Source organism: Wyeomyia smithii, chromosome 1 (genome assembly GCF_029784165.1).
Source record: "Wyeomyia smithii strain HCP4-BCI-WySm-NY-G18 chromosome 1, ASM2978416v1, whole genome shotgun sequence".
NCBI lineage: Eukaryota > Metazoa > Arthropoda > Insecta > Diptera > Culicidae > Wyeomyia > Wyeomyia smithii.
The window spans coordinates 3,854,548-3,881,438 of NC_073694.1; the positions used below are offsets into that span (position 1 = coordinate 3,854,548).

General features: G+C 38.2%; 1 protein-coding gene across 1 annotated transcript in view; it reads right to left on the reverse strand.

Moving 5' to 3' along the window:
• Nucleotides 1-1,393: 1,393 nt before the first annotated feature.
• LOC129717968 (muscle-specific protein 20-like) overlaps nt 1,394-26,891 on the reverse strand; it is a 151,096-nt gene continuing 125,598 nt past the window's right edge. The window contains exons 3-4 of the mRNA XM_055668293.1: nt 2,149-2,269; nt 1,394-1,818 (exon numbers count right to left, since the gene is read on the reverse strand). Of these exons, the coding sequence (XP_055524268.1) occupies nt 1,627-1,818; nt 2,149-2,269 (313 nt within the window). The 3' untranslated portion in view covers nt 1,394-1,626. The remainder of the gene's footprint in view (nt 1,819-2,148; nt 2,270-26,891) is intronic.

Below are 26,891 nucleotides of genomic sequence, written 5' to 3' on the forward strand. Positions count from 1 at the left end.
ATCGCTCTAGAAGAATCGATGCTTAACGCCAAATTTAAAATAATAATAGTGCAGCCTGAATCCGACTTTGGAAAAGCTCTAAGATTATGTTAAACTCCTAAATCTCAAGGTGTGATACACAAATTCAGAAAAGGCAAATTTATTAAATTAGTTTTGGAAATATAGGCACCATCGTTTAGGAAATCGTTTTTAACTAGCAAACTAAAAAGCAGGTCCCAAATTGAGGCTAAAAATGGCGCAACTTAATTTAATTCTGGCTTCCAACTGAAACACGCAAAAAATGATTCCAAAAACCGTCAAAAATATCACAGCTGAAAAAAGTTTCCATTTTGAAGTTCGAATATCCAAAATCGCTTCTATAATCTCCAAGAATATGATTTAAAATATCAACACATACCAAAAGTAATATTCACGGTCCATACAGATTTTTTAGAATTTATATGGGCAGTTGTCCACGGAGAGCGAGGGCGGTCAAAATCGTTAAAAATTTGTCCACGTGATTTTTGAAAAGTTACGCGAGTTTTCGAGCCATTTACATTCCACGTGGACATACTTTTGAAAAGTTTTGAAAAAATTGTGAATTTTAAATTCAAGAAGATAGAGAAATACACTGGAGTCGCTTTTGACGCGGGTTGCTTATTTTTACTCGATTCGGAAGATTATTTGTACGCGGTATCAAATAAGTTTAGTATAAGTATATCTAATCTAATCTTTTAAATGCGGTACAACCAACCAATTCTGAGGCGATAAAAAATACATTGCCGATTTTTTTGGTTGAATTGAGCTTGAAGTTGTCAAAAAATGCATTAAAAAATTAAAAATAACAAGAACGCGGAAACGAACCCAAATTAAGCTTAAAATCATCGGTAAAACTAGAAAATGACTTCTTATTTCTGCATAACATTGCAAAAAAATAAATCTTTCAAAACTAAGAATAGAGTAAATAATTCTCAGTTGAAGGTAAGTAAAAAAAATTAAATTGAAATTTAAAAACACTTAAACCTGAACAGAATCTCAATTTAAGTTTCAAATCGCCCTAATTAATGTTACCGAAAAACAGAAACCGTGGCCGCTTTTATAATTCAGAAACGGTGAGAACAAATACTATCCCAGATTGAGGCTCAAATTGCCCGAGCACAATTTAAACGATAAAATAAAATCCCAATAAAAAAATCAAAAAATTGAATCTTGTTCAGAGTTTTTGGTTTAGAAGAGATTAAAGGTTAATCTTAGAATAGTCGAAAAATTAAGTGTTATTCGACACTATTTCTTATAGCAAACAAGTAGATACTTATAACAAGCTGTAAAAATTGGCCAGTTACTTGAACTGGACCTAAAAGATAAGTCAGGAAATTTCTTCAAAACCAATCAATGTTTTTCATTCCATAAAATGTTGCGGTGAAGTAAGTAAGATGTACTTTATTTCGATCCAAATGGTTAAACCTAAATCAAAGTGGTTAGCAATAAGTTTTCATCGATTCTAAAATAATACTTTCCGCTGCGCGGAAGCTTACTTTATAGCGAACAGAGAGTAAAATTAATCATGAAACGTAAATACAAAAATAAAGATAAGCGTGTTTAATAAATAAATAATTTAAGGAAATCGCGCACGAGTGGGGGCTAGGCTCACTTGCCCAGTAAAATCTTCCGCGTGGCTCCAAAGTTCAGCCCGGCTTGGGTCGCCCCCTTATTTGATCCGGCCTGCAGACCGATCAGACCCTCACCGGCCCGCAGCTGCTCCTCGGTAAACTCACGGCGGTTTTCCTCCGACGGACGTGGTCCGAGATAAGGACCGCGGAACTCCGGGTGACGATAACACTGCAAAGTGGAGAGAAATCCGAGGTTAGAATTCTCCTCCCATTATCCATTGTTTGTTTTGTCATTATACGCACACGAAAAAAAAAACCATCAGACATTCGACCTTCCGCCTTCCTTTGGCAAGGTGACGAAAAGCGAGCGAGGCGAAATCAGCTGATTTCATAACCCGACTTCATCACTTGGTTTTTGAATTGTAGAACCGTCAGTTAAACGGCCTACCTGATGTGCGTAATTTTACCCGCCATCGCTCTACCGAAGCGGCGAACGTCGGTTCGGTTATGCTAGTGATTGCTAAGCGTAACCTAGCAACTGAAAGGGAAAAAAACTCACCGCTCGGCCCACAGCAAAGATGGTGGTCGTAACCAGGGCAATGTTCTTCTTGTCCCACAAGTCGGTCGTCTGGAACAGGTCCACATCCGCGACGCCGTATTTGATGCAGGCCTTCTGAAATCTGTAAGGAAAAGGAGGTGGAATGTAATCATTATTTCTTCCTATGATTATAGGGCATTTTTTTAAATACAGAGAGAAAAAAGCTACAGTCAGTTGATTTTCAGCTGTGATTCTCGTCACTATCTAATACGAATTACAGCGTGGTACAATTTTTTCGATAATAAAAAACGCACATCAAAATCACGAGACATCAATGAGAGCAATCGATAATACGCGTCACAGGCGACCAGAAGCGGCAGGAGCTAGGTGCACTGGCGAGTGCGCATCAGAGTTGCCAAAAGGAATGATGAACTAATAGTTACGTTATTCATGAGGCAACGAAAATTCGCGCTCAAATCCGGTCGCCTGGCAACTATTACTGTTACTGTGCTGGTACTACCAGGTGCTAGCTCCTGGTCGAGCTGTTGTCATGGTAGCTCTACCTCCTATTTTCAGCTACCAGGCACGCTCCGGCTAGGAAGAGTAATAACAAAATGAATCGTTTGATTAGCAGAGCGTGTGGTGTGAGACGTGCGTCAGGTAGGGTGAAACGTCGTCACAGTAAGCTACGCCGAGCTGACACGATAGTCTCTAGTTGAACGTTGTTGCGACCGCGTATGTTCGCCGCCTCTCTATGTGCGATTTACAACAAAACACGCCATATTGTTGCACTGGCGCAAAGTTGTACTACAAGAGCTGTGTTCGGTCGTGTGTTACACATGTAACCGATTTCTGATAGCTGTGAATACAGCAAATAATCACAGCAACTCGCCGTTCTTTAAATTGATCAGAGCAACCTGAGCTTCATTTACGCTTTTAAAGCCTTTTTTGTGCTCATTCTAAGCAATCAACAGGACATTGCTGGTTTGCGAATGGCTGCGGCAGGCTAATAATGTTTCTTAGCTCATTTTTTGCATCTTTCGTTTTAAAGTTCTTTCCTTTATGTCGTTTTCGTTTTTGCGGTGTAGTTACCCCGCGGACTACACTTTGTCCTATCACTGTTTTGCCTTTCTCCTAGAAAGGTATAGCAATCACTGGAAAAACCAAAGAAATAAAAGTGGTCCCAATGGCCGAATGTCATATACCACTCGAACTGAGCATTTTCTGTATGTATGTATGTATGTGTGTATGTGTGTGTGTGTATGTATGTGCAACTTTTTTTTCTCACTCACTTTTCTCAGAGATGGCTGGACCGATTTTCATGAAATTAATTGCAAATGAAAGGTCTAGTTGCGCCATAGGTTGCTATTGAATTTCATTGTAATCGGATTTTTAGTTTAGAGGTTATGTATCAAAATGTAAAAATCACGAAACATCAATATCTCAGAAACCACACAACCGATTTTAATAAAATTGGTTTCAAATGATCGGGCTGTCTCCAGAACCCTTAACTTTTGAATTTCGTAATGATTGAACATATGGTTCAAAAGTTATGTAAAGAAAAGTTATCCTGAGGTTGTTTAAACTCACTCATTTTTCTCAGAGATGGCTGAACCGATTTTCACAAAATTAGTGTCAAATGAAAGGTCTAGTTGCCCCATAGGTTGCTATTGAATTTCATTGCAATCGGATTGTAACTTTGTCCGTTGTTCATGAAAATGTGAAATCACATAATGAAAGTAAACATTTTGACTTCCTCCTAACGATCACTGGCTAATTAAAAGGTAGAAAAGTGATCCAAATGGCCGAATGTCATATACTACTCGACTCAGTTAGATGAATCGAGAATTTTCTGCATATAAGCATGTATAGGTGTATATGTTTGTGTGTGGGTGTGTACGTGTGTATGTGCACCTTTTTTCGCACTCACTATTCTCAGAGATGGTCTGACCGAACAGATTTCAATGAAATTAATTGCAAATGAGAGGTCTAGTTGCCCTATAAGACCCTATTGAATTTTATTGTAATCTGATTTCTAGTTTAGAGGTTATGTATCAAAGTGTAAAAATCACGAAACATCAATATCTCAGAAACCACACATCCGATTTGATTAAATTAGTAAATTAGTAAATTAAATTCAAATGAACGGGCTACCTTAAAAACCCTTAACTTTTGAATTTTATGAAGATTGAACATGTGGTTCAAAGGTTATGGAAAGAAACGTGTTCTGGAGACTATTTAATCGCACTCATGTTTCTCAGAGATGGCTGGCCCGATTTTTATAAAATTAGTGTCCTATGAAAGGTCTTGTTGCCCCATAAGACCCTCATGATTTTTTTTACAAACGGATTATTACTTTGCCTGTTATGTTTTAAAATGTGAAATCCAGCTATGAAAAGAAACATATTCCAAAACAACTTACTTGGACTCACTCATATTTCTCAGAGATGGTTGACCCGATTTCCACAGAATTAGTATCAAATAAAAGGTCTACCTACCTCATAACACCCTATTGAATTTTGCAGTAATCGGACTGTAACTTCGTCTGTAATGTATCGAAATGTGAAAATCACGAAACCTCATTATCTCAGAAACTACACAACCGATTTGAACAATATTGATATCAGATGAACGGGCTAGTTAAGGGTTAACTGATGAACTATGATTGAACACGTGGTTTCAAAGTTTGACTGCCCCATACGTTACCTTTTCATTGGATTGTAATCAAACTTAAGCAAGCGTTATGTTTTAATTTGTAAAACAACGAAAGTCTATTATCTCAAGTATTACACGACTTATTGGAACATAACTAGTATCATACAAATGAGTCATCTCTCAAACTAACAAATAACAAACTTCATAACAATTTGATATGCTGTTTAAAAGTTTTAGAAAGAAAAGAAATTCAAAGACTATTCAACACTTTACTTGCTTCGATCAATATATATGGCCTCAACATGATTTAAATGTGGTATCGTACTATCTGAACGTTCCCGGCATCGCTAGTGATTGAATTGTTCGAAATTAGGAGTCATTGCTTTTATTTCGCTATTTCTTAAGTACTAACATTATTTTAGAACCCAAAGAGTGGATTAACATTTATTGCATTTAAGCATTCATGTAAATCTATTTTTACAAATAATAAGTCTGACCGCTAGGTGGATTAATTTAGGTTTTTATTGCATGGTAATACATGTTTGAAATTATGGCACATTCCAGAAATACATAATTGTCGTTACAAACTAAGAGGCGCAGCAACGCGGGCTGGGTATCATCTATTTTATAGATATAGAAAAGGAAGAAGAAGATTTATCGCAAGAATTTCGCAAATCAACGTTATGCGATGAAACATTTACATTGGTCATGGTAATGATCTATCGTAGTAGTTTGTGCGAGGTAACCAGTGCAGGTATTAGCTAACGGGTGACAACTGAAATTTTGTTGCTCTCCAGTTGTTTTTGCACACCAAGGAACATGAAATCATATAAAAATCTTCGACAGGACTGTTCTGAAGCAGATTCGTTGGATTGGGTAAAGAGTGTCCGGGACCAAATTGCATCACAAAAAAACTGGTATTTTCCACTCATTCAACCAATCGCCTTCTAACTTTCAGGTAGTAAAACAAAACAGGATATTTTATATATTTTTTGCCTTTCTCCTAGAAAGGTATAGCAATCACTTGCAAAACCGAAAGTAAAAAAGTGCTCCAAAGGGCCGAATGGCATATATCACTCGACTCAGCTCGACGAGCTGAGCATTTTCTGTATGTGTGTGTGTATGTGCAGATTTTTATTCTCACTGACTTTTCTCAGAGATGGCTGGACCGATTTTCATGAAATTAATTGCAAATGAAAGGTCTCGTTGTCCCATAAGACCTTATTAAATTTCATTGTAATCGGATTTTTGGTTCAGAGGTAATGTATCAAATGAAAAATCATGAAACATCATTATCTCAAAAACTACACAACCGATTCGAACAAAATAGGTTTCAAGTAAACGGGCTACCTAAAATACCCTTAACTTTTGAATTTCATGAAGATTGAACTTGTAGTTCAAAAGTTATGACAAGAAACGTGACTACTTAATCTCACTCATGTTTCTCAGAGATGGCTGAACCGATTTTCATAAAATCAATCTCAAATGGAAGGTCTAGTTGCCCCATGAAACCCTATTGATTTGTTTTGCAATCAGACTATTACTTTGCCTATTATGTTTAAAAATGTGAAATCCAGCTATGAAAAGGAACATATTCCGAAGACTGCTTGAACTCACTCACTTTTCACAGAGATGGCTGACCCGATTTCCACAAAATTAGGGTCAAATGAAAGGTCTAGCTGCCTCATGACACCCTATTGAATTTTGCTGTAATCGAACTGTAATTTCGTCTGTAATGTACCGGAATGTGAAAATCACGAAACTTCATTATCTCAGAAACTACACAACGGATTTGATCAGTATTATTATCAGATAAGCGGGCTAGTTTAAGGTTAACTGATGAATTATGATTGAACACGAGGTTTCAAAGTTGGGCTGCCCTATTTTCATTTGATTATAATCGAACTTAAGCAACCGTTATGTATTAAATTGTTAATTATTCTACTAAGCAGTATAGAGCAAGATCGCGCCAAATCACCGATGGTCGAATATCGACCATTTTTGATTTGAATAAAACTTTGCACACGTATTTGGCTCAGCAAACTGAGCATTTTCCACAGATAGAGTGATTTTTTACACCCATGAGTTACATTCTAAAAGGGCGTATGCCTTTTGGCATAGGTTTTACTCGAAGCATTGTAGCCCAGAAACCGTTGGTTGTATAGAAAAACTGTCTGAGAATGAGTTGCAGGGAATTAAAAATGCATCATAAAAAAATATACACTGTACAAAAAAAATTATTTTGACCAAAAAAAATTAAAAATAAACATTAAATTTCATTTAAAAAAAAGAGTTGAATTGTTTTTTAATTTTTTTTTAAAGAAACTTGACGTTGATACGCAACTTTAAAAAAAAAGTCCAGGATGGAGAAATGAAAAATAATTTTTTTATGGTAGATTAATTTTTTTATGAAAATTATAATTCAAACATTTTTCAAAATATTTGTATTCTGATGATTTTAAAAGATGCAGAGAGTCATTTTGAATCAAAAAGCTCTTGGTAGTAAACATTCTAAAGGCATTGGTTTTCGAGTTATTTCTAATTTAAGCTCGAACACTTATTAAAATTTAGGAAAATACACGTTTTTCTTAATTTGTCCATGGTTCTCCAGCAAAAACCATACGTTCATTGGAATGCTTGATCAAAAATATACAATTCATTCTTTGACAACAAAACGATTGGGCGAACGGTTCTCAAGAAAAGAGTTAAATGTTCTATGTGATATAAATATATATAAGAATCAAATATTTATTTTCGAGTTTTATTATCTTAGGAACATATTTTTTTATGACATAGATACTTTACAGAACTAGTTTCACCTTATATTTTATATACATCATAAGTAAATGTTTCGCCATCTTTTGAAAACAGCTTCGTTTGTATCTTATTTTCTGAAATCGGAACAAACGAGTGATACTTTTGTGTGCCAGCTATTATTTTAGATTTTTTGAAAATATTGCTCCATTCTGTTACTCCTTGTTCATATTCTTCATATGATACCCAACTAAATGACATTTTTGATAAATTTTTATTAGTTTTTCTATACAACCAACGGTTTCTGGGCTAAAATGCTTCGAGTAAAACCTATGCCAAAAGGCATACGCCCTTTTAGAATGTAACTCATGGGTGTAAAAAATCACTCCATCTGTGGAAAATGCTCAGTTTGCTGAGCCAAATACGTGTGCAAGTTTCATTCAAATCAAAAATGGTCGATTAAATTTTCGCGTATTTCCAGGCGATTTGAAATGATTTTGATCACCAACACATTCACACGTATGTGTCAAAATCAAAAAAAAAAAATGTGTCAAAATCGGTTTGCTTTGATTATTGTTCTTCGCGTGTCAAACATCAGGTTGAATTTTATTTATTTTATTTTGTTATTTTGTGATTTTTCAGTAAATTGGCAAATTTTTCGTACAGTAGCACAAACGCGATAAAAGACAATGGCGATAATGACCAAAACAAAAGTGACAGCTACCTCTGGTATTACGCACACCATTGCAACTGCTCGGGAAGTGTTTTTTTTTAGCTGCAAACCGTAGTCCGGGACAGGATAGTCCTGCCGTAAAAACGAATTCGACATTAGTACTTTCAATCGTGTTTGCCTACTTTGATCATTTAAATAAATTTTTAGCAATTTTGAATGGCTTCTCTGTTCTTGTAAAGAGGTTTTTGGCAATTAGGAGCCTAATTTGTGTTTTTGGTAGTTTTATTGATAGTAAAAATCAGGCCTATGATGTTTTTTTACGTTTTGTTGTCTTCAAATGTTATTTAAGCTTATTCTTAGTCGAAAACGGAGTGACTTTTTTCAGGATTTGAGTTTTTTTTGCTGGCCTTCAAAACCTTTGGGGTGACAATTTACGACTGAAGTTTATTTCAGCAATATTGTCATGAAATATTGGTTTTGCACTTAAAGGTTTTGAATGCGTTTACTAGCCAGTTTGCCAACGTGGACACGAGAATTATCTTTCTTACCTCTATTTAAGAAGGTTTTGACGTTGGACTAACGTCTATATCGAAGTAAGACACCTGAATTTGAAAATCTAGTAATTCAACCAGGGAAAACCAGGGAAAAGTGGTCAGGTTTTGAGCGCTTATATATCAGTCATTTCTTTTCAGAATTTCGAGGTTTTGGCATCAACCGATCAGAAATTCTTTTACGGTTGAATTTATGTAACAAAAATAACCTATTGTTCGAGATACACTATTGAAAAATTGATAAATCACATCGATTGTCTAAATCATACCGAGCAACCAATCACCACCTCTATTCACAAGCACAGTCGACACTAACGGATATAACCGATCTGACTTTGTAAACAGTCTCGCAGCTTTCAACCAATAACGAGCTCGCTTTCGGTAGCGGCAACAGGTGTTTCAACACCATTTTAAAATGCTTCTTTTATCATTACCACTGAACAGATTCTAAACAGGAATGGCTTGATTGATAGGGGAAATATTGCGCAAGATTGTCATATACTAATTTAAATATGTTTTCGATACTAAACTAGTTAAAAGTTGTGTTAAAAGTCGTGCACATTCAACCAATCACAAGCTCGCTTCCCCTTTGCTCGCGAATTGATTTTTGCTTTGGGCTATATAATAACCTGCGTCGTCTCATAGTAGTCATCAGTCAACAAGTGGAAGGCCACTAGAACGGTCTTGAATAATCAGCAGCGGTGGCTGATTCCAGTGGGGAAACTGAGCTGCAGCAGAACCAGAGCGGTGGTATCAGGCAGCAGCGGTGGAGGTAGTGGGCAGCTGCATTTCTTCATTCTGTTCGATAGCTAGAGCTGTTGCGTGTGTATGGCTAGCTATAGCGTGTGTAAGATATAGCATGTGTAGCATATTATGGCTATAGCGTGTATATCTTCAGCGTGTGTACGGATAGTTATAGCGTGTGTGTGGATAGCTGCTGCGTGTGTAATGATTACTTATGGCGTATGTATGGATAGTAATAGCACATGGTTGGATAGCTTATGCGTGTGTATAGATAGTTGTATCGGATGTATGGATAGGAATAGCGTGTGTATGGATAACTTTAGCATGTTTGTATAAAAAACTATAGCTACAGCGTGTGTATGAATAGTTTTAACGTGTGTATAGATAGTTATAGCAAGTGTGTGGATAACTATAGCGGGTGTTTATCGAAAATTATTATTGTCATTAAAAATATTAAAACGTCTTTTATTTTAACTCTAATATTTATTTAGGCCCAACCGCGAAGCGTTCAAAACGTCTTAACGAACACAGTTGTGAATTTGATTTTACAGCAGCGATTTTAACTTCTTCAGCCAGTCTTTAGTCATCGAGAAAAAATTACTGCCTATGAATGATCAACACTTATTTACTAAAAATTTCATTTAGATCAAAACAGGTTCTTTTGAGTGTCATGAATTATTGGTAAAAAGAGTTGCAAGTTTTCTCAAAAAGCATTCATTAAATTTCATTTTTGTTTCTCGGTCCGCCGTTTTGATTTTGTTTCTCGCACACGGAGAAAGAAACAAACTTGTCGCTATCGTGAAAAATAACAAAACAATTAGAAATGCTCTAAATCACAATTGAAGAAGTTAAGATATTTTCCTGTCACTCGCCAAAACCTTGATAACAACTACCGAAAAACGTGTAATTGAGCTCTTGCTGTATTAAGTTATTGAAATAAACGTATTTTTTGTTTAAATACATGAAGTTATATGCTGGGCTGGAGCTAACCGAGCATGAGTTTTATCAATTTATTGTCAAACAATTTTTAAATTTTAAATTTTCGTTTGAATCGTTCTGGGCTCCAATTTCAGATAGATTCGTTAAGTTTGCTTTTTGCTTAGATAGGAAAATTTTACCAATTCGCTCAATTAAATGATTGTCTTGCTGGTGCAGCTACGAACAAAGGTTTGATTCGAATATGTTTGAAATGACAGCGATTAAATAAAAGATATCCATTCTTTTAGTAGGGTAGGAAACATATTCTAAGCAGCTTTAGGAACCGCCTGTGTATTCAGACGAAATACTCGAAATGTGCTGGGTGAAACTCAAACAGTAGTATATCAATCTGCTCTCTATCGTTTCCTCTGTCAGAACTTGTTTACGGATTGTAAAACTAAGTTAGCAAACTTTGACAATCATCAATCAAAGTTACCAATCGAGGGACACTATTCCAATCACCCCGAACCTATTTTAAGCAGTTTCCATCTGTTTTGCAGGCGTTTTTTTTTCAGCTGGTGCTCCTGAATGGCTGCAATATAGGTCGATTTGTTTCAATTGCAATTGTTCACAGATTTCTTTGTGATTAACGGTATTTCTTATATTCGTAAGACAGCTAGACAATCAAAGTTTTCGTTTCCATCATTGAAATTGTCGATAGTGGTCGAAATGCAGGAGTTTGAGGCCTGTTTTCTTCGACTGATTAAAATGGGTGCTACTGCTTAAGCCGTTCCCTACCCTATATATTATTATTTATAACGTTTTAACGTCTCAGCATTCAGAAATGCACTAGATAAAATTGCAGCAAATACTAGAGTTGCAATTCTCTCTATTATTTGTTTTAATGGAAAATAAGAATACCGTAGTCCAACGTCATGCGGTCGTGTCTTGAATACCACCAATGCCATTTTTTTTTCACTTTCATCGATTTCCGATGGCGTTTTTCGACGATTCTCTCTTTTGAATTAAAAATGTTGTTATAAACTGAATGTGCAGTTTTTTGACCTTTTATCATTATTTCGCATATCTGTTTTTTTTTGTAAAATTTAGGATGAATAAAAAGGGTTTATTACAGGATATTTTAAACTTGATGCGTTTGGGGCCATTTTTCAATTTATTTTTGGGCACAATTCGGAGTCGTTTATCAGCTCTTCTGAATTTTGGCATTGTATTTAATACTCAATTAGAGATTAGGGAAAAAGGTGCATATTAAGGATTGGCTTACGTAATATTTTTGGACTATTTCAAGCCTAATATAAAATGTTTTATTAGCCTCAATCAGCGCTTTTTCGTGTTTTCTTGGCTTTATGAGAGAGACTTAGGATAATTTTAGCCCGGATTTAGAATGGTTTTGCTGCACCTGTGGTATTTTATTGTCTTTTCTTAAAAACGGCCAGGAAAATGAAGGCGTACGCACTTGGGTTGATTGCTTGTTTTTCTAAACCTAAGTTCGAGCCTTTTGTCCCCATTTTTATTTCTCAACGCATTTTTAAGAATTTTTAAACTAAGTTGAGATATTTTGCCTTTTCTAGTTTTTCACCTCACTGTTTTCGGCAACTTTGAACAGACTTTTGGGGTTAATTTTTTCCAAGCGTTAATTTTCAAGCCCTCGAAAGCAGCTTTTTTCCAATAAGCTAAAAGTATACTTTAGGATTATTTTTTGCCTCATCTTCTCAAACCGTCTCCGGCAATTCTGAGTTCAAATTGAAAACATTTTTTTACTGCTTTTCTGGCCTGAGTTCGTTTGCAGATATTTTACTTCAAGTTAAAGTACTGTCGTCTTTGCTGACCTTAATAATTCCTTGGTTTTATAATCAAATCTGGATTTTTCTGACTATTTTTTTAAATTTGTATCTTTTTCTTGTTTTGAACTTATACAAGCAGCAAAAAATCTGGTCTTCTAAATCGTTTTTCAAATGATTACAAGCTTCTTCAACGCTTGATTTCTGGGATCAACTCAGGATTATTTTGGAACTTGATTTCAATTATTTCAAGTTAAATTTCGAAGCGCTTATGGCAAGTTTAGAGTTATTTTGTATCTGTTTCAGCCTGTAATATTTATTCTAAAATTAATGTTGAATTGCGACTTTCGATTCTTTAACCGATTTAGGACTGCTTCCAAAAGCGCAGTAATTTACATACAAATTTGGGAAGTTTTTACTTTTTCCTTGTGGCAATTTGAGATATTTTACTAACTCTATTAGGAGAATTTTCTACTTCTTCTAACCCCTCAATATTAGGGTTGTCTCTTTTTTAGTCTTAAAAGCCGATTTTTATTGGAAATCTCACCAGCTGATTTGAGAATTTTTTTTTTGTCTTTTCTAGCCCTAGTTAGAAATAGTTTGAGTATGTAACTTTTTAAACAATTTTCCATTATAAATTTTTGGTCTTTCCTTACTTTTATTACGGGTTTTTTCCGAAGTTTGTTCTTTCAGACCTCAGTTGTGAACATTTGCAATAATTTTTTAGCTGTTCTGGCTTCTCAAAGTACCTCTGGACTATATCAAACCTGATTTAAAATATTTTATAAGCCCCAATTTGTGTTTTTTCGGAGTTTATTTCTCTCCCTAACTGGTTGGAGCTGAAAGCAATTATCACTTTCAGCTCGTTCGTGTTGATACTGATATTCGTAGTTTTCCGTTTCAACTGAGAATATATCACTGACAGTGAAAATTTGCAACCCTGCCCGTGACAAGGTAAACCAAAAGATGTCAATACCTTCCCGGGACCGTGTGTTATTAAATTGAACAAACTTCTAGAGAAAGGAATCAAAACTGAAGATACAACGAATAAACTAAAACTGTTCCTGTTTGAAATGTGTTACTGAAGGAGATTATTGCCATGTGTTCAAAACCCTGTCATATCCAGATATAACTATAGCACTGAGGAGAAACATGGACTTTAGATCTCGCGTGTATTAAGGCCATCACAAACATTTTCTTTATAGGGGGGGGGGGGGGGGGGGGGGGTAATGTTTGTAATGATTTATTTATGAGCAATTCTCGCTAAAACTAGGCCACAAGGTGCACAAGGTCTTTCAAATTTGATATAAATGCTTATAGTTATTAGAAATAGAGAAAAAATGATAATGCCATTTTTGTCTGATCGAATTTATTGACCCCTTGGTCACCAAGGGGCGAAACAGTTTTCAGAAAGTTGAAATTTTAGCAATTCATGATGTATTATTTGAGCTATGCCTCTAAAATTCGTTATGTAAAGTACTACAAGTAGCACTTTTCTATAAAGAGGAATGATAGGGCTTTCATTTGAAGTAATCAAAATTCAGGCCGCCATTTTGAATTTTGGCGCCATCTTGGATTATATCAGAAAAATGCAATTTTGACCGTGTTCGCAACTACCGATTTTCGATCTGAGACCAGCATTAGAAAGCTGAGAAAAAATTCTATAAGATGCAAGAAAAAAAATTAGGTGAGCATCAGTGTAAACCCATCAATTGAACTTATTTTCCAAGCTTAGTTTTAAAATATTCAACGTACACAGCGCGATAAATAATGTGTTACCAAATAGCTGGTAGACATTTCAAGCTAACACTATCGAAGGCTCGTTCAATATCAAGTGGCATTGTGATTATTGGAACTCCTTCATTCCATCGCTCTTGGAATATACGTTGTACAAGAAATAAATGATCAGTAGTCGATCGGCCGGCGAGGAAAGCAGCTTGGTGGGACCCTAGTTCGCCTACATGATCTTGCAACTTCTCCAACACCCAAATCGCGTATAATTTATACTCAGTACTCGTCAAACATATCCTCCTATATTGCGAAGTATACTTCGGACTTCGTACCTTAGGAATAGATATGACCAAATTATGTTTCCAGGCTTCAGGCATAACATTGGTGGTCCAAACGTCTTCTATCAACTTGTGGAGCTGCTGAAGAGCAGCTTCATCAGCGTATTTCAAAAATTCAGGAGTTTTTCCGTTGTGCATTGCGCATAAATATCTTCGCAGGTCAGTAAAAGTAGGGCCAGCGTTTTATTATCGGTCTCCTTAATTAGATCTGGTAATTCATCCTCGAGTCTATTACCATCTTGTTGCCAATCTTTTAAGGAAATACGGTAGTTTCTCAACCCACGAGCACTAACTCTCCAATGTTCTTTAAGGTACTTGTATGTTCTAATAATTCGTACTCCAACAGGAAATTTCTCTAGCTCCATAAAAAACGTAATGGTTTTGTTCTCTTTGATTTGTTTAAAGATTCGTTTGAGACGAGTAATAGCATCCGAGAATCAGGTGGCCGTATAAGCTGAGGGCTTCCACGACATTCAAAATTTGTAGTTGCATACCATAGCAAGGGCCTTTCTCCCATCAGTCTTGAAGTCGATTCAGTTTATTTGTAATTCGAGAATTCGCAGGCTTCTGTCGTGAATTGCTGATGAACAGTGGCCAGACCTCTGGTTCTCCTCGGATCTTCGGAAGACTTTACGACAATGCTGCGCCCAGGTCCGTCTTCTTCTTCCAAATTCCAAGCACTGCCACTCTCTCTGTCACACTCTTCCTCTCATAGTTTTGCATAGGCCTCTGGAACTTTGTAATTCATCCATGTTTTGAAAAACCTTGATGAATGGCTTCAATGGTTTGCTCTGAAAACCGTTCGAGATCTTAAAATTCAATTCTGCTACGTGAAACTTCATTATATGAAACTTTGGTGTGGCTGGAAGTTCTAAGACTATTCAACTGCCACAAAACTCATTGATAGCTTGAAGCTCAGAGCATTTTTCGATAACCGTTCCAAGACTTTGAATCATAAGAGCAAATTCTTCAATATCAACTTCGTTCAAAACATCCTGTTTTGCTGGTAGAGCAGGGCAATGCCTTCCAACGAAACGAAAATTCGTTTTTTTTCTTCTGTAATCGAACGAAAATTCTCATTATCACAATATTAACATGAATTCACATTGGCTTGGTGAGAATCTACAAAAGCATCTACAAAATCCTGCCTCGTCGTGAGCTTTTCTTTTACATTCACTTTAGTCATTATAATGCAATTGTGAAATAATAATAACAACTAAACGGTAGAACTTCAATGAGAGAACTGACTGTTTGCCACCCGCCTACTATGGCTTATTTCGAATTCATTTGTTACTGCGTTTTTTCTGCGGCAATTTTTAGCGAATTTATGCCGTCTCTCTTTTCTACTTGTGATTTACAACAAGGCACAACAATTTGTTGCACTGACGCAAATTTGCACTACAAGACTATCTCCGGTCGTGTGTAACACATGTCCCCGTTGTAAGGCAGTTTTGTCTAAGAATTACTACTCAATCCTAATAATTTTCATATAAATGGTACAAAATACCTAATAGGTTTATTATTTTTTGTTTCATTTCAGATTAAACCCGGTAAGTACAACATCGATTTCGTTTATGCACACCAATTCACATGCTATTTTTTCGTGCGGCATCCGTATTATTTTAACACGGGTTACCAAAAAGCCAAACGGTATTCAGTGTGACTGAGGACATAGGGGCGGATACGAAGCCACTGTCGGCGTTTTGCATTATTATCATGCCGACGGTGCGGTGCACCGAGCAAAGCAATCTCAGAGTATGCCATGCTGTTCTATTTTGAAAGTCCATCACCATGGCTGCGCGCAGCCATCATCACACAGGCACCAGCAGCATGCACTGCTAACCGTTGCTGGACTCCTGTTCGAAACTTTTGCAAGTACACTAAGAATATCGGAAATTATTTTATGGTTCTTAACTAAAACTAACGTAATGTGTGTCGTGTACGGCGTACGGTACAGAATCTTTCTTTGGGTCGTGAACGGAACGGATCGGGTGCCAGCCAAGTGGCGTTCTCAGTGCACGGAGAACGCTTCCCAACTTGTAGCAGTGTCATGTTCAGTCCCGGTCTGTTGGAACTCTGGTGTGGCTCATTTTGTTTTTGGTGCACCGCATTCTGTACGAAATGGCCAGGATCGCAGCCAGGTGAGTAGGCTGGCTGAATTCAAGCGCGGGTAGATCGCAACAACGGCAGGCAACAAGATTATGGAACCCTCTTCGCTGCATGGGCCAGAAGAGCACGTGATTGGATTCGGGTTATGCCGTGTTGCCACTACGGAGGCGCAAGCCAACACCAATAGGCTTTGAAGTTAAAGTCCCTTTTTTTCCTCGTATAACGGCGAAAATTGCCGGCGATGAGCGGTAATGACAATTTAATGACAGCCGTTGATAGTATCATTTACTTTTTATCCTCGTTTATCCCCTCGCAACGTGCCGCTCTAGGCTCACATGCAGGAGACACGGCCTTTCCGAAGGATCCACACTTGTGCCAGGATTCAATGTTCTCTCTTCGTCGTCGGCGTACAATCAGGGCCAGGCTCGGGGGAATTTTTCTTAAAGCCAAATGATGATGAGTATCAATTTGTGGCCGCTTTCGATCATCTCCCGCCCGCTTGTCATTCGCATAAAGCGAGGGCCGAGCGCAGAAGGCGATGATTATCGTCAATCGAAGAGTCATAATCGAGCGCAATCAACACAACCTGGGAAAGAGACCACGGGCGGCCGCTCATGATGGGAAAACATTATCACCGGCATTGACGGTGATTGATTGCTTATTAACAGGAATCCAGGGAGGCACAATAGGCGTCCTCGCCGCATGCTGGTACATCCGACACCGGACCATCAATCGATAAAAGTTCGGTAAAAGTCCGTTCCGTAGGGTTTCGCTTTGTGTGGGGCTGCGCCCCTGTTCGAATGTCAAAATTTTACTGACTATCGCGAAACAAGCCGCAAAACCGACGCTGCCAGCAAACGTTACCACCTCTATAACCCGGGATCGGCCGACGACGGATCCACACAGTGACTGGTAACCTGAACGCCCGAACAGTGACTGTCATTTCGAACCTCTCCCGTCACTAAGACCGACGAGGGACACAAACTTTCGCGAACTCAGACTTCGCGCAGTGGTAGTACTTTTACCAAAGTTTGCACCAGGGTGGCATGCTGGTAGAGAGGAGGATCAGCGGCATCGGTGAACATTACCAACGCCCGCGAAAAGGTCGGACATTTTCAGGGGGCCTTCTCTGGTCCCGAAAATATCCGTAACACGCGAATCATCACAGCAAGCTAGGAGTGCAGCTTGTATGGAGGAGGTCTTTGCGCGTCCCCGGGTTTTATTTACACCGAGCCGCGATTGCTTTTCGTGCCGAAACAATACACCTGATCAACAAGAATGGCCGTGATGCGGCAATGGGAGCGCAGGGTTTGGAAGAGTTGCTTCGTTCGTTTTGTTGGATGCGTGTATGGCGACCGTTGGTTCGACTTTCGCTTGCCGGCAGACTGTTCGAATCAACTGCAGGGATGGGCGGTTGCCAGATTAATTGAATAAACAGACCCAAAAACAAACTGTTGAAAAAATTGATATCGTTTTTGAAGTAGAATACTTCTCTCAGGAAGTTCGGTTGCATAGGGATGTAAAATGAAAACCTAAAACCGAAAACAGTGAAAAATATGTCTAATTTCAAATGCTAATAAATCGGTTAGTATTCGATGGATTTCCTTCGTTCTTGCAGCAATAGATTGGAAAATCTTCTAAGATTCTTCCCAAATGCAGATATTTGTAATTTTATTATTCAAACTATCGTACTATTGAAAATAGTCAAGCCTTGTCAAAACGAAAAATTCGGCCTCTGACTGGTCGTTATATGATTGCTTCCCGAGCATGGTCGACAGAATCATAGACCTTGCCATTTGAAATGTGCAATTTGGCCTATAAAAGAGCTTGTTTCACTCGAAGCCGCTCATTATAATTCTAGACTGCAACAGGAGCAGCCCTCCCTTAGCAGCAACAGTGGATACAGCAGCAGTAGCAGTGCACCAGATAACGGCCACAGCTGTGGAATGGCAACGGATAGCGGAGCGCGTCTCAGCATCCATAGCAGGACCAGGGGATGCAGGGCAGCGGATACCAATGGCAACGGAAGCGTTCACTACTGTGGCAACGGGGATAGCGCAGCGGTTGACGTTGGTCTCAGCATCTATATAAGCAGGGCCAGCTGATGCAGTGTGGCTTTTTAGTGAAATGCTGTCTCTGAGCGATAGCAGGCACACTAGCAATCCAACGAAAAGAACGTTCTGGAAAGCTTTTCAGTGTTTATTTTCCCCCAAGGAATACTTTGTTTGCACTGCCAGTGATAACGCAGAAATGTGATCGGCATCTTTTCAGACATTGAATTAAACAACAAATTGTCCTTTTCAGGATGAAATAAAAACCAAATTGAAGTGTTAATATTTTCTTTTAAATCAATTTACACTTTCAAGAAATTTGGAACAGACTTATATTTAGTTTCATCTCGTGTCATGAGCACAACATCCGAAAAGCTTTCATTATCAGCATAAACAATTATTTTTCGCATAATTAAAATTCAAAAATTACAAGTCCAAATCATGACAAGCAACTATATTATTGCGAATGGTCAATCCTTGTTGAAGCGCAAAATTCGGCTGATCTGATAAGTCGTTAATATGATTGCTTCCCAAGCACGGTCGACAGAATCATATACCTTGCAATTTTAAACATGCTATTTGGCCTATATAAGAGCCTTTTTCACCCGAAACCGCTCATAATAGTTCTAGACAGCGACAACAGTAGTCTTCCCTTAGCAGCAGCAGGAGCAGTGCAGTGGATACCAGGCGGATAGCGGCCACAGCTGTGGCATGGCAATGGATAGTGCAAATACTACCCAATATGAGTATCTCTGGAACCAGAATGATGCAAGGAGCTAACAATTGACCTCAGGCACCATTTTGAATTGCTAAATGGCAACTTATAGGCAACAGTCGGAAATGACCGAATAATACTCAATATGGATATTTTCGTAAACGTGATGATGCATAGAAACCAAACATTGACCCTGGACACTATTTTGAAATTGAAGACGACCACTTTTAGTTTCTGGAAAACAACCAAAAATACCTCCCAATATGGGTATTTCCGGTGTCAGATTGATGCCAGAAAGTCTGCTGATAATGACAGAATACCACCCAATATGAATATATTCAGAATTAAGGCGATGTACAGAAGCCAAAAGACGAGGATGTTGCCATTTCGATAAAACCAATCATTTCAAACGATTTGTTATTTGACTTTGATCATATCCTATGGCCGATTCGTCGTGCATTTGCAGACTTCAAACAAACCGCAAGGAATCAATGAGCTGGGAACGTTCAAATAGTACGACACCACATTTAAATTATGTTGAGGCCACATATATTGATCAAAGCAGGTATAGTTTTAAATATATAGTCTTTGAATTTCTTTTCTTTTCATAACTTTTGAGTCACATATCAAATTGTTATGAAGTTTGTTATTTGTAAGTTTGAGAGATGACTCGTTCGTATGACACTAGTAATGTTCAAATAAGTCATGTAATCTTTGAGATGACAGACTTTCGTTGTTTTATTAACAATTTAATACATAACGGTTGCTTAAGTTCGATTATAACCAAATGAAATGGGAACGTGTAGGGCAGCCAAACTTTGAAACCACGTGTTCAATCATAATTCATCAGTTAACCCTTAACTAGCCCGCTCATCTGATAATAATTATCAAATCGGTTGTGTAGTTTCTGAGATAATGAAGTTTCGTAATTTTCACAAGTCGGCACATTACAAATGAAGTTACAGTTCGATTACAGTAAAACTCAATAGGGTCTTCTGAGGCAGCTAGACCATTCATTTGTCACTAATTTTGTGGAAATCGGCTCAGCCATCTCTGAGAAAAGTGAGTAGGTCCAAGTAGTCTTCGGAATATGTTCCTTTGCATAGCTGGATTTCACATTTTTAAACATAACAGGCAAAGTAATAATCCGATTGCAAAACAATTCATTTCAACATTCATTTTAACTGAGTTTCAATTCAGTTTTATTTAAATTTTATTTCAGTTTCAGTTTGATTCCAGTTTAGTTTTAGCTAAGTTTCAATTTAGTTTCAGTGAATTTGGTTTAGTTCCGGTTAATCTCCATTTCATTCTCAGTTCAGCTTCAGTCCAGAGCTCTGTAGAATACTCGGTAGCATTAAAAAAAATTAATTTTTAATAATCCAATACGAATATTATTTTCTGGTTTGTTTCAATGAACTAGGACAATAAAAATACAGCAGATTTTTTCATCATGAATTCCATCCAGTTGCTGCAGTGTATTCAATCCAGTCGTGAATCGATATGATGATGAAGGGGCACTTTCGGGCGTTTGTTCACAAAGTAAATCGCCACATAGCTGATGGTATTGGTGTGTGTTACGAAGTGACTGACTGAACGCGCACAGCCCCCGACAGACAGTTGATTTTATACATTCGTAAAGTGACGCGACCAGGAGCTCATGCTTGCCAGCGGGTACCGTATAACAGCACAATCACCCTGTTCGGAGACAGTATCATACACGTTTCAATGCAGTGTTCGGCTTACAAGTCATGCAAAAGCTTGAACAAGCTAATGTGTGCAGTTCGGTTCATTTCAATCGCCCTGCTTTTCGAACGCATCCGCATGACGTGCGGGCGGCGCTCGTGAAACTCTGGCACTACTGGCGCGTGTTCACAAATGATTGGGTTTGTGCGCTTTGGGCTGTCCGTATATTCTGGGGCATATGGCATTATATGTAGTTAGTCTTGTTGCGGTCTGTTTGTCGATAAGATTTAGGTTGAGCAATCGTTTAACAAATTCATTGTTTGTTCTTTTACTTTTCAACCACGGTTCTTCAACAATAACACGAACAAGCTACATGGGTCTCCCCCAAGGCTCTTGTCTGAGTCCGCTGTTGTACAACTTCTACATCAGTGACATCGACACATGCTTGACGGACGGCTGCACGATGCGCCAGTTAGCTGACGACTGTGTAGTTTCAGTCACGGCGTCTCTAGCCGCAGACATGAAGAACAGCCTGCAAAACACGCTCGACAATCTGACCGTTTGGGCCAGTTGTCTTGGAATCGAGTTCTCGCTTGAAAAAACGGAGATGGTAGTCTTTTCAAAAAAGCGACCACCACCTCGTTTTGAGCTAGTTCTGTCCGGAAGACCCATCACTCAGTCACCTAGCTTCAAATATCTCGGAGTATGGTATGACTCTAAGTGCACATGGGAAAAACATGTCAATTACCTGAAGCAAAGATGCCAACCAAGGATCAATTTCCTTCGAATGGTAACAGGAACATCATGGGGAGCCCATCCAGAGGATTTGATACGACTCTATCAAACCCAATTCTGCCCGTAATAGAATACGGCAGCATATGCTTCAGAGGTGTCGCAGCTTCACACATGCTGAAGCTAGAGAGGATACAATACCGTTGTTTGCGTATCGCTCTAGGCTGCAGCCAGTCGACACATACCATGTCCCTAGAGGTCATATCTGGAATACTACCACTCAAAGAGAGGCTGTTTGAGTTGGCTTTTCGTTTCCTCATTAGATCGGAAATAGCAAATCCAATGCTTATTGCGAACTATGAGAAATGTTTGGAAGTTGTTCAGAAACCCTGTATGTCAGTATACCAGCGGTTCATGTCCATGGAGATAAACCCTTCGGTTGTTGCTCCATCCCATGAGATTTCAACATCCCTCAACAATTCTTCTGTTGTATTTGATTTGACGATGAAACATGAAATCCATGGAATTCCCGATCACCTCAAACCAACAGTTGTGCCATCAATATTTGGCCACCTCCCAAAACAGATATCCTTTTTCACGGACGGATCTGTGATGGATGGACAATCCGGATATGGCGTTTTCAACACAGATCATCGCATATCTCGCAAACTGGCACAGCCCTGCTCCATATACGTAGCTGAATTAGCTGCCATACACAATTCGCTGCGAATTATCGAGCTCAAGACACCAGACAATTACTTCATCTTCTCGGACAGCCTCAGTTCTATCGAAGCTCTCCGATCGATTAAACCGGTCAAGCACCCGTCCTATTTCCTTCCGGAAATTAGACGGATATTAGAAGTGCTGGTTGATCGGTCTTTCATTATCTGCTTTGTGTGGGTCCCCTCTCATTGCTCAATCCCAGGCAATGAAGAAGCTGATTTATTAGCAAAAAGGGGAGCCATAGAAGGAGAGATATTTGATAGACCGATCACCTATACCGAGTATTTTCATCTGCCCCGACAACTTGCTCTGGAAAACTGGCAGGAAAAGTGGGATAAAGACGACCTTGGGCGATGGATGCACTCGATCTCGCCCAAAGTGTCTACAAAAGCTTGGTTCAAAGGGTTAGATTTAACTCGTGATTTCATTCGAGTTATTTCGCGCCTAATGTCCAATCACTATGTTGCAAACGCACACCTCTATCGAATAAACTTAGTCGATAGTAATCTGTGCGAATGTGGAGGGGACGAAGATATTGACCACATAGTCTTCGTATGCCCTAAGTACCACAGAGCAAGGGCCAAGCTTATAGATTCTCTCCGGAAACAGAAAGTGACGTTTACAATGCAAGTACGGGATGTGCTTGCTAGCCGCAACCCCGCGCTTGTAATACCCATTTACGACTTTTTAAGAGATATCAAGTATCGAATTTGATTATCTCTATGCTTTCTCTCCTAATTTCTCCCAACACAACAATCTTGAAAAGTTCCACACTAATTCTGTTTTTTTTTCTTCTTTCTTTCGTTCATCTTTTTTATAGAAACATGAATCATCGCTTCTTTTTGAGAGACATGATCCACCGAACTTAGATATAAGTTTTGATTTCAAAGAGATAAGGAACCATCACCCTCAACGAATAGTAAGACACATGAATCATCGCTTCTTTCTGAGAGACATGATCCATCGAACATAGATATAAGTTTTGATTTCTAAGAGATAAGGAACCGTCACACCTCAACGAATAGTATTAAGAATTGATATTTACCCATACAGAGAAAAATAATGTTATTGTTAGCCGTAGGTTTAAATGACATGTATTTTTAAATTGTATTTATAAAAGAGAAAAGATGAGAGGGTTTTTATGCCTGTTTGAGGAGGAGCATTCGGGATACAGACTCTACTCAAGCTGGCTTTTCCCTACTCCAAAAGATATTCGGCCCCGTTATGCTTTGCGGTTGGGCCTAAATAAATATTAGAGTATTAAAAAAAAAGACAAGAAAATCAAAGCATTAAAACAGAATGGTATATGAAACCAATCGCCAGTGGCAGATTTTTAGACTACTTTTCGTTCCACCCGCTCCATCACAAAATTAACATGGCTAAAAATTTCATCAGACAAGTTGACGAGTTGACAAGCTATCCACTAATCTACAGAACGATGATAAGGCTCGCATCATTCACAAACAATTGAGACTAAACAACTACCCGAAAGCACTAATAAACAGATTAATAAGCCGAATGCAGGAAAACATCACGGCACCGCAGGAAACACCTAGTGAAAACCTGGAGTATACTTACCGTTCGATATCATACATACCATACCTGTCGAACCGAATCGACAAGCACCTAAAAAACGATTACAAACACATACGACTTGCATACCGCAACATAAAAACAGTTAATCAGTTGTTCACAAATGTTAAAGACCCCATTCCACATGAACACCAGAGCAACGTCATCTACAACATACCGTGCAAAGACTGCAGCGCCTGCTACGTGGGAATGACAACAAACATGCTTAAAACTAGAATTAGTGGACACCGGACGCACTATAACACCTGGGATAAACTACTGCAACAAGGTCACAACGAAACAGATACCCAAATTAGTTCACTTAAGGAAAAAACAGCACTATTGCATCACAGTATCACACAGAATCACCGGTTTGATTTTCGACAAACAAAAAATATAGACAGACACAACAAAGCACTCCCGTTTTTAGAAATTTGCCATATTGCCAACACAGAAAATAGCATAAACAAACGCACAGACACTGAGGGACTGAACACCATATACGCTGGTATTATACACTCGATAAAGAACATCAACCAAAACAAAACAGACAACCATGACAGCCAATCCACTACCACCACAACTAAAAGTTGTACAATCTCTCAAACACGCCCTTAGCAAGCCGTCAAGAATTAGTAGACTACAGAGGAAGACGCAAAACCAACAGCTTAGAATATTTATTACCCGATTAAAGTGAAATTGCCATAAAAGTGCTTGAAAAAAGCTTCAGAAGTTTATACAGTGTAGCACACAAAAATAGGTACACATGCAGTAAGTACAGTTTATAAAGGAAAGTTACAAATCTGTTTCAAGCGCACAATACCTTTTACATATAGCCAAAGTGGGACGCCATTTGTAATACACACCAGACAACCGATGTTGGACACCAACACACTTAACAATAGAACGATTATCCTTTCTGTAAGTAAGCTAACACAGACATAAAACATAAACCAGTAACGAAAGAGGAAAACTACACACAATGTATATTTTCAGACTTCTTGAAAAAGGTGAAATAAAGTCACCGAAACTGTCGGAATAAGAAAAAACAAATCGTTTTTGCTAGTATACACGGACTGATTAAGCCGATAAACCCATCAAACTAACCGTTTCAGTCGTCATATAAACAATTTTTTTTCATAATTTTGTGTAGAATAACATTATTCTGGATGTAGTTTACATTGAAAATTCAACCGATGCACAATGTTACATTTTGCTGTTCTCGTGCGAATAATTGAATAGTGATACAAATGTTTATTATAACCGTATAATATGTTCGGAGAGGCTTCAAAATATTTGAAAACGCATCTTTCGATGTAAATACCCATTTTGGGTTGCACGTTGTGATTTAATGCTGTTTAACAGAAACTGGAAGTCGCCATTTAGAATTTCAAAATAACGTATGGAGTTCCACTTTCGGAAGTATTGAAATTGTTGGTCAAATTTCCTGAAACCGGAAGTCGCCATTTGGAAAAATCAGTGGGGTTATCCCAGTTCCGATTATACCTCTATTGGGTGAAATTCGGTCCATTCCACAATCGTTTACAGTAAAACCTCTTTTATGTAACTTTGGGAAGAAAGAAATTAACGTAAGAAGAATTGAGCATGACCAGTCATGCTAAGTTTTCCTCTACAATGAAATTGGAAGAGATGGCATTTGATTTTTTTTTCAAATGAAAATGCTTGTTGGTGTCCAAGGAACACGTCTGAGAAGAAGTGAAGGTTTTCTGATAACTAACAATTGTGCTTTAATTCACAAAACTACATAGAAATTAAAAAAAAGCATAAGTTTAAAACTCCGAAGTCGCCTCTTAATCGATGTTCAAACCAATGACTTGTGGTCTTTACTCCAATCAATCTCCTCTTAAGCCTCAAAAAAACATGGTTTAAAAAAATAAAATAAAAAAATAACTTTTCTTAATATTAACGAACATTTTCATGTAAAAAAACTTACATGTCACCGCTTTGAATTTTGATTTAGAGACGAATTGAGCATGAAAAGTCTTAATTTTGCATGTTTTACGTAGTTTCGTGAATTATATCTCAAATTTAGTAATCAGATATCTCTTATTTTCCCTCAAATGTCTTTCCTGAACATCAACGAACATGTTCATGTAAAAAAAAATTACATGTCACCGCTTATTTTTTTGATTCAGAACGGTTCAAAATGATTATGATAATAGCACAGCTTAGAGACGGGGGAAGTAATATCAAGAAGATCAAGCGTTACGGAATTACTTTTTTTATATAGTAGAAGATAACGTGGGGGGTACAAACATTATATCAACAATATAACAAAGTTAGTAGTTGGATAGTTAGTAGAGTTTATAGTATAGTAGAGTATTTATTTACTAGTTTGTAAAAAAGGCTAATATTTTCAATCCTATTGTTTGCTACACATACACAACATACACATAACACACAGAGAAGAGATGTTGGCATCATCATCATCGATTGATGGTTCCAGCCGTGGACCGCAAGTACCGGAGTGGATGGATAATCCACTCTCCACCGGAAAGCTCCTAGTGCTACGTATGGAAGTAGCGTCGTCATCATCGCCATCATTGTCATTACCAAAGAACCCATTTATTATCAGGAAATCTGTAGAACAAGCTCTTGGGTCTGGTCAAACAATTGAAGGTGCCTTCCCCGAAAGGAAAGGACTCTACTATGCACTGAAGGTGCGCCGCCGAAATCAAGCAGCCAAGCTACTGGCAATGGAACGGTTGATCCCCGTCACGCAGGCGCCGAGCTGCAAGATTTCCTCCGTGATCAGGCCGTTCTGAACGTCCGCCGATTTACTCGACGCAACCCGGATGGGACACTTGTCAGCACCCCTTCACTGCTATTAACAATCGATGGTACCGTACTACCACGGTACATCGAGTTCGGGTTCCTCAAGGCGAAAACCAGACCCTATTACCCCAATCCCTCAATGTGCTACCGTTGCGATGTGAATGGGCACCAACCATTCCCTGTGATATTTACTGTTTTTAAATATCAACAAAAAAGT